General features: G+C 28.5%; 1 protein-coding gene across 3 annotated transcripts; it reads left to right on the forward strand.

Moving 5' to 3' along the window:
- Positions 1-6,523: 6,523 nt before the first annotated feature.
- CSLA02 (cellulose synthase-like A02) lies at positions 6,524-13,265 on the forward strand. Of its 3 annotated transcripts, none has more exons than XM_090305970.1 (10): positions 6,524-7,380; positions 7,484-7,582; positions 7,847-8,099; positions 10,168-10,278; positions 11,167-11,303; positions 11,434-11,547; positions 11,742-11,941; positions 12,033-12,251; positions 12,393-12,558; positions 12,725-13,265. In XM_090305970.1, the coding sequence occupies exons 1-9, from the start codon at positions 7,054-7,056 to the stop codon at positions 12,553-12,555; spliced, it is 1,623 nt and encodes a 540-aa protein (XP_090162096.1). In that variant the 5' UTR covers positions 6,524-7,053; the 3' UTR covers positions 12,556-12,558; positions 12,725-13,265. The 3 variants fall into 3 exon arrangements, with proteins under 3 accessions (XP_090162096.1, XP_090162094.1, XP_090162093.1); XM_090305968.1 differs by having other exon boundaries at positions 12,742-13,265; XM_090305967.1 differs by having other exon boundaries at positions 12,393-13,265.
- The last annotated feature ends 2,069 nt before the right edge of the window (positions 13,266-15,334 follow it).

Here is a 15,334-nt window from a genome sequence, read left to right on the forward strand (position 1 = left end):
GGTAAGGATATGTGTACAAAATTTTAAAAAGCAAATGAATTATTCAGAGTGATGAGAGAAGAAAAGCTGTTTAGGAACTTGCAAAAGCTATCTATCATCAATAGTGATTTTGAGTTTGCAAATTTACAATGTGGAAGCTGCCAAATTTAGAAGAAATGGAAATTTTAAATAATTAATTAAAAATAAAAAAGAAAATGGAGAAATTATTATTATTATTATTATTATTAAAGAAAAGGGTCTGTTTGTGTGTGTCGGTTACCCCTAAAACTGTCGCAACAGCTCATCTTTGCTACTAACCGACATTTCCCAAACCTTAAATTTTACCTCAACAAACCGCGAACACAACACAAACTAAATTTCTTTTAAAGGTTTAAATCCTTGGTCTCATATTTTTAATCCTATTCTATTTCCGCTTTAAATTTTAAAAAATAGTCTTTCAACTTTTAAAAAGTGTTTATTTTGATTTCTACTATTAAAATTTGTTAATTTTTTTTTTATGAAATTGCGTCTAGTATATATTAAGTAAAATGAAAGTAGAGTAAAATACTGATAATCAACGCGCCAAAATACCAAGCGACCGAACGCCACATATATAAAATTGTTTTGCCACCTAATTCAAAATTAAAATCTTATATTTTTAGTGTAGCTCACTTGTTTGGCAACCTAATCATTTAAAAATACAAGTAATCGCATCATTTTATTTGAGAGTTAATAGAATTCTAATAACATGGACCAAAGTAAACATTTTTTAAAAGTTCAGAGACCACAATGGTATTTTTAAAAATTTAGGGATCAAAATAGAACAAGATTCAAAGTTCGGAGATCAATATGTGATTTAAACATTTCTTAGTTAATTAATAGACATTAACGTCGAGTATAATTAATTATTAAAAAGTGAGATTTAAAGTATAAATCTTGAAACTTAGAGACTAAATTGAAATGAAACTCAAACTTACACGGTAAAATTGTAATATTTTCAAACATAAAGATTAAATTAAGATCAAATTCAAAATTTTAAAACTAAAAGTATAACATTGTAATTAATTAAAGAGTAAAATAAGAATTTAAAGGATAAATATTGAAACATAGGGACTTAATTGAAATATGACTCAAATTTCAAAAGTAAAATCGTATATCTTGAAATCTAGAGATTAAATTAAAATTTAAAAACTAAATGTGTAATGTGGGGGACTAAATGAAAATTTGACCAAATTATTTTTAATATATCATCATTTCATCATTATACTTACTAATACAGTTATCTTGTATTTTTAAATTTTATTTTTCATTTGAACTTTAATTTCATATATTTAGTTTTTTTTTTTTTTCTTTCTATAGTGGGGCTATATATGGAGACTTAAGAAGTTGTTGAAAGTTTCAAAAGTTGTTGGACCAGAATGAAAATGAATTAAGTTTAGGGATGAAGACTTTATTTAAACTATCTTTTTTTAAAAGATTTTTTCTTTATAGCTAAATGTATAGTTTGGTCACTTGTCTATGTCCTACTGTACTATACAATTTTTAAATGAGTTACTTGTATTTATACTTCAAGTTTTATTATTACATATATCATTTATATTTTATTTAACTACTGAAATCGTCTATCAATAAATAGGAAACGAAACCCACCTTAATATACATACTTCTAATTAAGATTGACCTACTACAAATTATAAAACAAACTAATATATTCGTTATTTTTTTTTTAAAAAAAAAGTACTTACCTATTCTTTTAATTATTAATTAAAATAATTAGGTTCTTGGTTGACAAAACATATTATATATGAACAATAAGACGTCATATACACCCGCGTGACATATTTTCACACCAAATATAACACTAAATATTTAAAAGAAGGCTTTATTTGATATATTAGAAGGAAACATAATGAAGATAGATAAAAATAAAAGAAAAAGAAAAATCTAACAAAAGTAGTTGTGGCGTGTAAAATTAGAGCTTAACACAAGGCTCAATGCTACAATTTTCAAAAACAATTCCCCAAAAATCCTGCCTTAACATATGCTCCTTTCTCCATTAAAGAACCAAAAAAACAAAAAATAAAAACATATTTGACCCTTTTTTCAACTTCTTGCAACTTAATTTTTGCCAACCCCCTTTTTCTTCAAAGAAATTTTAGTTAAATGTTACTTTATTTACAATATTGACTCGTGTTAGTCAATATATTTACAAATTTATATCGGTATTAACTTATTAAATTAAATATTAATCCAAACATAATTCAAGAGTCAGAGTCAGGTGATTATTATATTTATATAATAATATCTGAGGTTTCTTTTTTTACTAAAAAAGCTTGATTTGGGTCTTGTCTCTTTCTCTCGTGTGAGACAGAGCCAAAATTTCTTAGCGCACTCTATTGCAAATATAGTCTAAGTTGAACACGTATAGTCTCATTTGCTTCTTCCATATTCAGAGTGGTTTGTTTTACTTGTTTCTAAAGATGTTATTTAGTTTGTTTGGGTTTTGTTCTTAATATATATATATATACCTCTTTATTTATATGATAATTGTGAAGCATAGTATTACAGTTTTGTCAATATATCGATATTTTCATTGATATTTTTACATTTTTAGTATTATGATATCGATATAAGTAGTGAATTTTTAGTTTCATTATATTACACTAAAAAAAAAAAACATAAAGTGTTCATTATTATTTTAAATATTTTTTGTTTTTTGTTTTTATATATTTTCTTAGAAATACCTATTGATATTTTGATCAACAATTTGATAAAATTGAAACTTTAACAATTTATCATTGGATATTGATATTTTAAACTTGGGTGGTGAATTTGAGTAACCATAAATATTTGGTTTGAATGGTTTGTTTTATGTGAATATAGATATTTATTTTTCATAAAATTACATTATAAAAATGATTTAAAAAAATGATGTGGAAGTGAAAATCACATCCTCAACTTTGTAAGGTCTTGTTGGAGAAATAAATACTTTTAGACTATGAATAGGATGGGATCCTTTGAGATTTTTGTCATTTCCATATTTGACTTGATTTTGATCAAATGTCCTTAAAAGCCACAAATCATGAAATTAATTTTTTGTCATTTCAAAAAGTAACGAGTAGATTGAAATAAATAGCTAAACATGATAAAAAGGAAACATACACCGAATTTTTATTATATGACAAAATAAATTAATGCACTTTCAAATATCCCATGGCCATTATGTTTTTTCCATAATATAGTATGTGATATTTTAATAGAGATACTCCCCCCTAGTACAATATGAATGCGTTTTTTCTAAATATAAAATATAAAAATTATTTTACAAATTTACAAAAATGGCATAATTCAACTTCAAATTCAAATATATTATAAAATATCATAATAAATCAATTCATATATATAAGAAAACTTATGCATAAAAACTACTCCGTTTTATAATATAATATAATAAATATCCTTGAAGTTTATCCATTGTTTAAAAAAAACTAAAATGACTTTTGAGATTTAAAATCACGTGGTAATGACTTAAAACGATGTGGTGATCCAAATTTTGCTTTACGCCACTACTACACTATCATTTTAAAATCTCAAACATTTTCTTTTTTCATAATTTTAAAGGATTTCTACTTTAAGGGAGATTTTGTAAGTAACTCGGCGAGTGCTTTCTAAGAAGGACTTGATTTGGGAAAAGAAATGAAATACGAACAAACCAACTATGACGCAGATGCTTTAAGCTTAAGTAGGAAGATAAAAGTTAGTAACATTTAAGTGTGAGGCAGTGACAACCACCAACAAAGTCATGAGGACCATATCACATCGCATACGAGATGAGATTGAAAAAATACTCGACTGAAGCCTTTTCCACCAAGCGATGGAATGGAAAACTTAGTTTGGACCAAGGATGAGCTCTTGGTCACAAACGAGAATATAACAAAAGTGTATATATATATAAAAGGTTGAATTGATCCTCATAAAAAGAATTTGATAAAAATTGGGATACATTATGAAAAAAAATCAAATTTCCAATATATTGAATCAAGGGTAACATCGTAAAATTTTGAAACTTTAAAAAATAAATGATGAAGTTCGAAATTAAAATATAGTTTTTTTTTTAAAAAAAAAAAATTCATATTACAAATCAATCGTTTATAGTTAGTTTATTTTTATAGTTTTTAAATACAACATTAGAAATTCAACGTGTTGTTGTGGTAAATAATAATATCAATAAAAGTTTTTTTAAAAAAATATAAAAAGATAATGTGGAAATCGTTAAAGAAAAGGGGAAAATTGAATTTTTAATTTTATTTTTATGAGAAGGAGAAGTACGTTACCCATCCCGTTCTCTCATCTTTCCTTTTCACCTTTTTTCCCCCAAAAGGATAAAACATATAAAAAACAAAATTAAAAAAAAAAAATCAAAATTCGAATTTTAATTTAATTTACTCGACTTAGAGACAAAGCCCGACGGCAAACTTAAGTAATAAAAATTTCAAATAATAAAATAATTAAGGTTATAAATAGACATATTATTAATTGCTTCTAACAACCCATAATTAAATATTATATATTCCCAAATCACATTTTTCTTCTCTCTTATTTTAGAAGATTTTTCTTCTTAAAACCCAAATTTTAATTAAACTCACCCACCGATTCCCTCCAGCAAATGTCTTTGAAAAGTTTTTGATATTTCTTTATTGTCATGATATTTTTCTTTAAAGGGAATTTAATAAATAACCGAAACCTAAAGTTAGGAATGTAAATTTAAGGAGGACTTTTGAGCTACATCATGTGTTTGCTATTTTAACGGTAATTTTCTACTAATATTTCATTAATTATGATAATTTTATCTTCTAGTTGCAATGGATACATTACTCTTTTCCTTTAGTAAATGGGTTTTTTCTTTTTAATAATTTATTTAATATGTTAACGTTAATTTGTCTTTGTTTTCTTAATGCCATTTTTTTTCAAAGTGCCGTTTTTTTTTATTATTTTTTTTTCTTTTTAACTATTCTCTCTTTTCCGCTTTAACTCAACAACTAACCCGTAATCAAACAATTGAGAAATTTTCACATATAGCACAAGTGTCAAACTATTTATAAAGATAACAAAAAAAATATATTAATAAATACTGATAAACTTCTATCAACCTCTATCAATGACAAATTTGTATCAATTTCTATCACTGATAGACTTTTATTGGTTTCTATTACTGATGGACACTGTTAAACTTCTATCAATTTTTATTGATAATAGATGCTAATGACTTCTATCAACACCTATTTGTGATAGACAATGATGACGATGTCTATCACAACTGTAATTAAATTTTGCTATTTATGTAAATATTTTCTCTTATTTTTTCTATTTTTTAAAACTTCCCTAAACAATTATATACTATTATTAACATTTTTACAGTGGGTTATCTTGCTTTTCTTTTCTTAATAAAAATAATTTGAAATTTAAGAACTAAATTGAATTATAATTAAATTCTCAAGAGTAAAATTAATACATTTTTAAACTTAAGGTCTAAATTGAAATCAAATTCAAATTTAAAGATTAAAATAAATTAAATCCAAAACCTAACAACCAAATAAGTATTTCTCCCACTCTTTTTTTTATCAATTACATAATTTTAGAAGTTAAGGATCAAACGATCAACTTTTAAGATGATAACAAATATCCTGTATTTAAATATTGACTTTTTTAGTTAAAAGAGACTCCATCGTCTTTTAATTCAAATTGTTTTTTTTTTAAAAAAAAAAAAACTAAAAATGAAAGGTGTCAATAGTCAACAAGCTAAGAGCCTCATAAATTGATTTAGTCGTAGAGGTGTTCAAAAAATTCGACCATCCACTGGACTAACCAACCCAAATTATAAAGGTTGAGTTGGATTAGGCTAGTTTTGTTTTTGAGTTACGTTAGTTTTATTCTTAGGTTGGGTTGGGTCTCGGATTGACTAAATAAAAATTTGGGTTGACCCAACCCAATCAGTTTACTGTATTTGAGTTAATGAATTTATGAATTATTAATATTTTGTTTTAAAATTGTTATGATGTTTGTATCTATTTAAAATTTGTAATTAATGTCATAATATTTGGTTTTTAACATTTAAATTTACGAGATTTTAGTTATTAGTCATGTGTTGTAAATAAATTTATATATTTAAAATTAATAAAAAAAAAGGTATAATCCTACAACCAAATCCAATCTAGGATCGAAGATTTTATTTGGATATCTTAGATTGTCAATCCAAACAATTCGAATTTTTGGATCGATCTAAAAAAATACTTTCAATCCAATTCAATCCTAACCTATGTACATCTCTACTATTTATTTGTATGCTTGAATACATCAATCTCCTTACAATTTAATTCAACAATAACAAAATTCCCCCTTTTGTTTCTTTTTTTGGGTTTGGGCAGCTAGTTGTTGGGACACACAAAAAAAAAAAAAAAAAATGTAAAATTTAGGATGAAGAAGAAAAAAAGTGAAAAAGCATGGTTGTTTTGCTTTAAAAGAGTAGAGCAGGTAATGAAAAAATACAAGCGGCCAACCAAACCCAAAATTAAGTAAATTAATAGTAAAATGAAAGACCCAATTATGTTATCCTATTTACTATATATACACCCATTTCTCCCTCTCATTAATCACGCACTCTCTCTCTTGCTCTTCTCTTTCTCTCTCTGCTTTACTGCCTTTGCTACTGTTATCCCCTCTTCAATTTCCTCTTGAAAAACACTTTTGGTAGCAGAGGCAGAACAGAACCCATTGGGTTGGCACAGGTTGTTAAGAGAGAGAAGAGAAATCACAGGCATTTTCATTCAGAAATTTCTACTTGAAAAAGAAGAGAGAGTTCTGAGTTGTAACTTCCCTTTTCTGTTCTGGTTTTCCATATTTTCATGGATTTTGTGTTAACTGCTTCCCAATTACAGATTTAAACCCGCTTCCCATTCACATTTACACATCTTTGTTTTCTTCTTGAAAATCCCATTTAAGAACTCGTCGATCTGTTGGGATTTTCTCCTTCATTTCCTGTCTCTGTAATTCGCCGCTCTGTTTCAGAGAGAGGCTATGGCTGAAACTACACAAATTCTGTTACCAGAGTCATTTCAAGGTGGAAGAGGCGATTTCACTGAGCAAATTTGGCTGATATGGGAGCTAATCAAAGCGCCATTGATAGTTCCTATACTGAGATTAATGGTTTATATCTCATTGGCAATGTCTCTGATGCTTTTCTTTGAAAGGCTTTATATGGGAGTTGTTATCATTCTGGTTAAACTCTTTTGGAAGAAACCTGAAAAACGATACAAATATGAGCCCATTCAGGATGATTTGGAATTGGGAAGCACAAATTTCCCCCATGTTCTTATTCAAATCCCAATGTTTAACGAAAGAGAGGTCCTCATTTTGATTTTTACCCTCCCCTGTTTTCTGTTTGGATCGTACATTTTCCAGTCAAATAAACAGAGTTCTGAAATCTCTAACTCTTTGTTTGTAACAGGTTTACAAGGTCTCCATTGGAGCTGCTTGTGGACTATCATGGCCGGCCGATCGTCTTGTCATCCAAGTTCTTGACGATTCAACCGACCCTGTCATTAAGGTACTCCGAAACTTTCTCTCCGTTATCACAAACTTTCTGCGATGTGGGTTTTTCAGATTCTTCATTTTTCTTTTCTGTTTCGAGTCCTTTTCTAATCTCGTGACTCTCTAACTTTTTCAACCCATCATTTTCAACCCAAACCCCCAAATCACGAAATCCTGAGTTCACAAAACGAAACCCACACGATCCTTATCGAATCGAGTTCAATCCGAATCTTCATTTCAATGAAACTCCAATGTTGAATTTATACATACATTTTCGCAGCAAATGGTGGAACAAGAATGCTTAAGATGGGCGAGTAAAGGGATTAACATAACGTATCAAATCAGAGAAACCAGAGGAGGTTACAAAGCCGGAGCTCTGAAAGAAGGGCTTAAACGGAGCTATGTTAAACACTGTGAATATGTCGCCATTTTCGACGCCGATTTTCGACCGGAACCGGATTATCTCCGTCGTGCCATTCCGTTCTTGGTCCATAACCCCGATATTGCCCTCGTTCAAGCTCGCTGGAGATTCGGTAAGCTACCTACTGCTTTACTTTTTCTGTTTACAGTCAATTCGATTATGTTCTTGATTTCGCTTACAATGGCTGCTTGATTCTTTGAAATTTAGCTGCACCTTGTTTATTGGTGGAAATTTAATTAGCGTTGATTAATTCCATTTATGGATTTGATTAATTATTTTGATGTAATTTCCTAGAGTGTCGGTGGTCTAATTAGAGTGATCTTTTAGAAAGAGTAAATGAATGCATCAATAAATAAATAAATAAATAGTTTTGGGGATTTTTCCTTTCTCTCTCTTTTAAAAATTAATAAATAAATAAAGGGTTTTCTTTTATTTTTTGCTTTTCTGTAAGTTTTTGTTTTTGTGTATTCACTCTTATCGTCGGCGGGGGGAAGATTGGGATGCAAGTCGGGCCCACACTAACACACAAAAAAGAAGCATCAATCACGGGGTGGGTCCACCTTCTGCCAACATGATCGGGACACATGTTCTACAGAAGCTCATCACGAGCTGTGGGCCCCATCCCCCCTCAAGATTACGAAATTCAATAAAATAAATCAATGGAAATATTTAGCATTATTATTAACCGACGATTTAAGATCTTCTTTTTCTTTTTCTTTTATTTTGTATATATACCCACAGAATTTTAAGAAATAATACTCATTCTTTTCTTTTTTTAAAAAAACAGTGATTTTTTTTTAATTTAAAATTTGTACTTAAGTTTCTAAATTCTTAAAAAATGAGCACAGTTTCTAAACTTTTATTTTAGCGATTAATAATTTTTTTATTTGGAAGATAATTTTTAACAATTTAAGTATACATTTGATATAGATTGAAAGTACAAGAAATGATTAGATATTTTTTAAAATTTAAGATTTATTAGATATAAATTTTGGACCAAATTTATGATTTAATCATTTACATGTATATATATATATGTTTCTTTTTATAATCGGAATATATTTATATATAGCTTAATTGATGCTTCACTTTTTTTTTTTTGTATTTATTAAAAACTAATTTCTGTATTGTATAATGTAATGTGGTTTAGTAGGTGAAACTTTAGACTAATTTCTTTTCTATTGCCGCATTAATGGACTTCGATGAAAGGACCATAATGTCCTCAAGGGATATTAATTAGCATTGTCAAAATTCAATTTTATTAATAAACTGCATTATTTATTTATTTAATTTTCGGCTTCGCAATTATTGGTCGCAACGTTATAGCCTTCTGCGGATAGTCAACATCCTGTCCCATAAGCTTTAGCACAAATTTGCGGTATTGTCCGGGGTAGAACTGTCATTTCACATGTTGAAATGTTTTCTTCTTATTTTCTTCTCCTTCTCCGTAAAGTTCGGGGTCCAATGCCGAAGGATGTGGAGGAGGGTAGTTTTGTCATTTAGAAAAAGTTGCCTCCACTGTCCACGTGCCTTTTCCGCAAAATTCTTTTTTCCTTTTTTTAATAAATAAATAAAGACCTTTTAAAAATAATATATATATATATATATATATATTTTTTAATTTCGGTATTTAAAGTGATTCGTACAATGAGCGCCTTATTGGTAGGCCTCGTTATTGCTACCGACACTACTGAAGTTTGTCTTGCTCTGGATGACGTGGCACATTCTTTGCAGTGATCACGTTAGGGGTAAAACAGGAATTCTGTGATTAAATTTTGCTAAATTAACTAATCAAAAGTTGCCAACTCATTCCTCACATGAAAGTTCCTCCACGTGGGCCACACTTGATAATTCGTTACATGTCCACGTGGCCTACTTTTTTTTTTTCTTCTTTTTTTTTTTTTTGCTCTTCACTTTGCTAGCTAATGAATACAAATTATACATGAGTAACAATATTATTATAATTATTACATTAATACATTGACATTACTGTAGTAGCAGTTGTTGTGACAATAATTATTCTTCATAGGTACTTGTTGATTTGAGTTGGGAAAGTCATTTTCATAATTCCAAAAATTCCCACCCTACAATCATTTTTTTTCTTTTTTACTTTGGGAAAAGGGTATGAAAGCAAAATTATTTTTTATAACAAAGTTATTATTATTATTTTTTTGGAACAGTGAATGCAGATGAGTGCCTGTTGACAAGAATGCAAGAGATGTCTTTGGATTACCATTTTACTGTGGAGCAAGAAGTTGGTTCTGCTACCCATGCCTTCTTTGGCTTCAATGGTATTCTACATTTTACTCCATGATTATGTTTACATTATTATATTAATTAACTCATTCTTTAATCAACTAATTTCCCCTAAACTAAAACTACTAAAACTAGTTTGAAATTTGCAAATCATAGCCATTTATCTTTACAAAGAAGCATATTTTGGTAATGGCTCTATAGACCATTTGATACAAAGATCATTATTAATCTTCATCATCACTTAAAATGGAATGAATATTGTTTGAACTTGTGCCTAACCATTCACTTTTTGTTTCTTGCTTCCCATTTTCAAAATGGGAAGCTAAGCAACATGGTAGATTATCAAATACATCTATTTTTTTAAAATGTCCTAATTTTTAAACATCTGTTAGTTTTTTGACTGTCAGTTTTACAAAATGAACAATTAAAGTAGATGCATGAATGATTCTCAAAGAAAATCAAGAATAAGAGCCTAAATTTTTTTATTTATGAACGTTTAACAGTTTAATTGATAACATTATAAGTTTCACACAAAGTTTTTTTCGAAAGAAATGCAATGAAAATGATAAATTGATATACTTACAAAAGTTCAAGGTTGAAATTGATTCAATTTCTGAAGTTTAAGGGTATAAATGGATGTTTTTCCAACATTTTTTAGAAAATTCCTAAAAATTAATATGTTGATGATTTTCAAAGATAGTCTTAATAAAGAGTCTAAATTGATTGGCTTATAAAAATGAAAAATTTTAATTAATTCAAATTATAAGTTTCACAAAATATTGATCTGAAGGGTGTAAATTGATACATTACAAATTCAGAATTTAAAGAGATGCTAATGAAGAGTTAAATTGATATTTGCCTCTTTCTTTTTTTTTTCTTTTTGGTTGAAAAAACAGAAATGTAATATATGAGAATGTGTGCAGGAACTGCTGGTGTATGGAGAATTGCTGCCATTAATGAGGCAGGTGGATGGAAAGACAGGACCACAGTGGAAGACATGGACCTTGCGGTTCGAGCTAGTCTTAGAGGCTGGAAATTTGTCTACTTAGGTGATCTGCAGGTGAAAATACATAATTAACCTTCTTTATCTATATTTAGTATTATGCTAAAAACCAAAATTTCTTGTGCTGTTTCTTGTCCATTATCTTTGTCTGATTAGCTGACTAAGCCATGAATTTCTTGCCCGACAGGTAAAAAGTGAGCTTCCTAGTACTTTCAAAGCCTTCCGTTTCCAACAGCATCGTTGGTCTTGTGGCCCTGCCAATCTTTTCCGCAAAATGGTCATGGAAATTGTCAGAAACAAGGTCTCATTACAACCTCTGTTTAAATGAACAAGTCAAATAGTTTCTTGTTTTATATCGTTCTTTCGTGTTAAAAGTTTAAGTCCAAAAAGTAAAATTAGTTGTGGTAATTGATTGATTTACTTTAGTACATTTTATACTTTAAAAGTAGTTTTTTGTTTCGTTTTTTTAACTCCAGATTTTTCTTCTTGTTGCAGAAAGTTAAATTCTGGAAGAAAGTTTATGTGATTTACAGTTTCTTCTTCGTGAGGAAGATCATAGCCCATATGGTCACTTTCTTCTTTTACTGTGTTGTTCTTCCTCTTACCATTTTGGTTCCTGAAGTCTATGTACCAATATGGGGAGCTGTTTATATTCCTTCAATTATTACCATTTTGAACTCGGTGGGAACTCCAAGGTTTGTTTGTTCTCTTTTTACTGTCCCTTATTTGTGTTCTTTTTCAACAAAAACCAAAATTCATCTCTCTCTTGTACTATGGTAAATGCAGGTCAATTCACCTTCTGTTCTACTGGATCCTTTTCGAAAATGTCATGTCGTTGCACCGTACGAAAGCAACCCTGATCGGTTTATTGGAAGCCGGCCGAGCCAACGAATGGGTTGTCACTGAAAAACTTGGAGATACTCTCAAAAACAAGGCAGCTGCTGATAAGAACAAAGCAGGTGGCAAAATACCTAAAATAAGGTTGAGGTGCAAGTTTGGAGACAGGTAATTCTGTTTGAAATCACTTTTGAGAGTAGTACTTTTAGGTGAAACTACTTTTTTACTTTTTCAAAAGTCATATCAAATTCACTCTGAACATCGACAAATGAACTAATCCGTTCGTTATTTGTTTGAAATGATGAACAGAATCAACACATTGGAACTGGGATTTGCAGCATTCTTGTTCTTGTGTGGTTGCTATGACTTTGTTCATGGGAAGAACAATTACTTTGTGTATCTTTTTCTTCAGACATTCAGCTTTCTGATCACTGGAATTGGATATGTTGGCACCATCATCCCAAGCTCTTGAAAAGTGAAGACCACTTCTATTTATTTGATCCCTTTTTTGGCTACAAAAGTTTATATATATATATATATTATATATATATAAATATATGAAAAAAAGAAAAAAAAAAAAAAAAAAAAAAGAGTATGTGGGGTTCTGAGTTATTTTAAGATGCAACTAATAATTAGTAAAGTTGATAATGTTCTACAGAAGAGGAGTAGCCTGCCTAACTTAGAAGAAAGGGGTTTTCAGATAAAGGTCTGAGAGGCATCAGAAATTGCAAGAAAAGCCAGCTACTTTGAAAAATTACAGTCATTCCCAAACAAGAACAGAGAGGTTAGGATTTGAAGAGGAAAAAGATGAATTGCTTATGCGTATTTTCGTCATTTAGATTGTTTTTCTTTTTCTTTTTTTAAATTGTGAAATACTTTTTGTCATTTTATGGGGTTGATCCATATGTTACTTTTTTATTTTTTTTCCTTAGCTTTGTGGGGGAATAAAGCACATGAATTAAAGGGTGAACTTGTAATAACACTTGTTTACCATTTCAAGTTTTTTTTCCTTTTTCTTTTTTCTTTTTCAGGAAGAATGGTTAGGGCATTGCATTTTCTTGGGAGAAAATCAATTTTCTTTTTAATTTTTAATTTTTTTTCTATTGATTGTTAGCTTTATGTAAGAGTATCATGTTTGGAAGTTGGATAGTTTTTATTTATGGTAAAATTATATTTCCACCATATCTTATGTCTCTCTTCTTCTAACTACTTTGTCTCCCCTTTTATATCATTGTATGGCAGCTTGTTTTACCTAATAATTTTTTTGGAAAGTATTTATTTATATCCTTAATCTTTAGGGGTCAATTTACACTTTTGTGAAACTTATAATTGTATCAGTTAAACTCCTACACTTTCATTAATAAATCAACTTCGATTCTTAGACAAAAGTTCATTTGGAAATCAATCATGCATTTACTCTAATTGTCACTTTTGTAAGACTGACATTTGAAAAAAGCTACACACGTCTGAAAAATTAATGTATGGATGATTTTCAAAAGTAATTGTAATACATGGTCTATAAATTGACTATCTTATGAGTTATTTAGGAGTTTAATTGACTCAAATTATAAGTTTCACTCGATAGCAGTTGAAGGAAAACAAGATGAAAGTGTAAATTGATACATTTACGAAATTTCATAATTTAAATTAATACAATTATTAGTTCGAGTTTTTAATTGATATAATCTAAATTGGGGTATGAATTTATATTTTCATTTTCTAAAAAACGAATATCGTTATCTACGATGATTTAGTAGTTTGTAATACATAAGGTGTCGTATATAATTTTTTTAATGAATAAAAACTTCAATTATACCTCCAAACAAGACATGATAATGAAGTGAGTAAATCCAAGAAAACAAAGGAAAACAGCTTTGGTAAACAATGAACTTAAAATGTTGTTCTTTTCATTGATGCTTTTATACTTAAAATTGTTCTTAAAAAAAAAGAAAAATTAATTACAACTTTCAAACAACCCTAAACAAAATCAAATAAATTTGAAAAGAATACAATTGTCCTTGTTAATACTCTTATTCAACATGTCATTTCTTTTGTTTAATCAACATATCAAACACTTTTAGAGGTCATCACTATGTTACTATATGATCTTTTATTCATCTATCTATTTTTTCAAAAAGATATTGTAATTAAAGCGTGGGTGGGGAAATCGAACCTCAAACTTCGAAGTCGATAGTACAAACACTATGTCAATTGAACTACGTTCTTGTTGGCTATTCATCTATTTATTTTATGTTTCGGTCACATCAACTAGTTGTTACACTATCATTTAATAAATGTTTTTAGAATTACCCATACACTATTTGTCCTTTTAGGTAAGGGACAACATAAAATCTTTGTTCATTATTTAATTTTTTTTAAAAAGTGAAGATACCATTTTGGTTCATATATTTTTAATTTTATTTTAATCAGTATGTTTTCTGTAAATCTTAAAATTAGAGTGAAGTTGAATGTAAAGAGAGACATTTTTTTTTGAACAATCATGCCATATTTTTAAAATAGAAAAATTATACTTTTAGTCCTTGAGAGTTGGTTTAAGTTGCATTTAAGTCCCTGAATTTTACTTTTGATAGTACTTTAAGACCTAAGTCCTTCATCGATTTTTCTATTAATTACTAAGACAAAGTTAATGTGACACTTATTTTTTATTAATTTTTTTTTGAATCATATATTTGTTTCCTCCCTCCATCTAAACCTTCTCCTCGAGACTAAGAACGTAATTAAATTAAAATAATTTTTGGTTTAAATACTATTTTGGTCTCTATACTTTTAGTGTTTGTTCATTTTGGTATTTATACTTTCAAAATATTCATTCAATCTTATACTTTCAATTTTAGTACTTTTTTATCCCTATACTTTAAAAAAGTGACCATTTTGATTCCTTCATTTCCATTATTACTTCATTTTTAAGGGAATCAAAATGGTTATATTTTTAAAGTTCAAGAACCAAAATGAACAAAAGTTAAAAATAAGTATAATGACCAAATTGAATCAAAATTAAAAGTATAGAAATCAAAGTGAACATTTTAAAAGTCTAAAGATCAAAATGACCAAAAGTAAAAAAATATAAGGACAAAAGTAATATTTAAACCATAATTTTGTTAACCCAATTATTAAACAAAACCTAGAACTTAGATATGAATGAAGAGGTTGTATTTTACCCTTTTTGTCAATGATTAGTGAAGTTGATAATATAAAATATGATTTTTATATAATATTTTGGATTCCATTTC

This window comes from Benincasa hispida, chromosome 10 (assembly GCF_027475165.1).
Source record: "Benincasa hispida cultivar pf3 chromosome 10, pf3_genome.v1.1, whole genome shotgun sequence".
Taxonomy (NCBI): domain Eukaryota; kingdom Viridiplantae; phylum Streptophyta; class Magnoliopsida; order Cucurbitales; family Cucurbitaceae; genus Benincasa; species Benincasa hispida.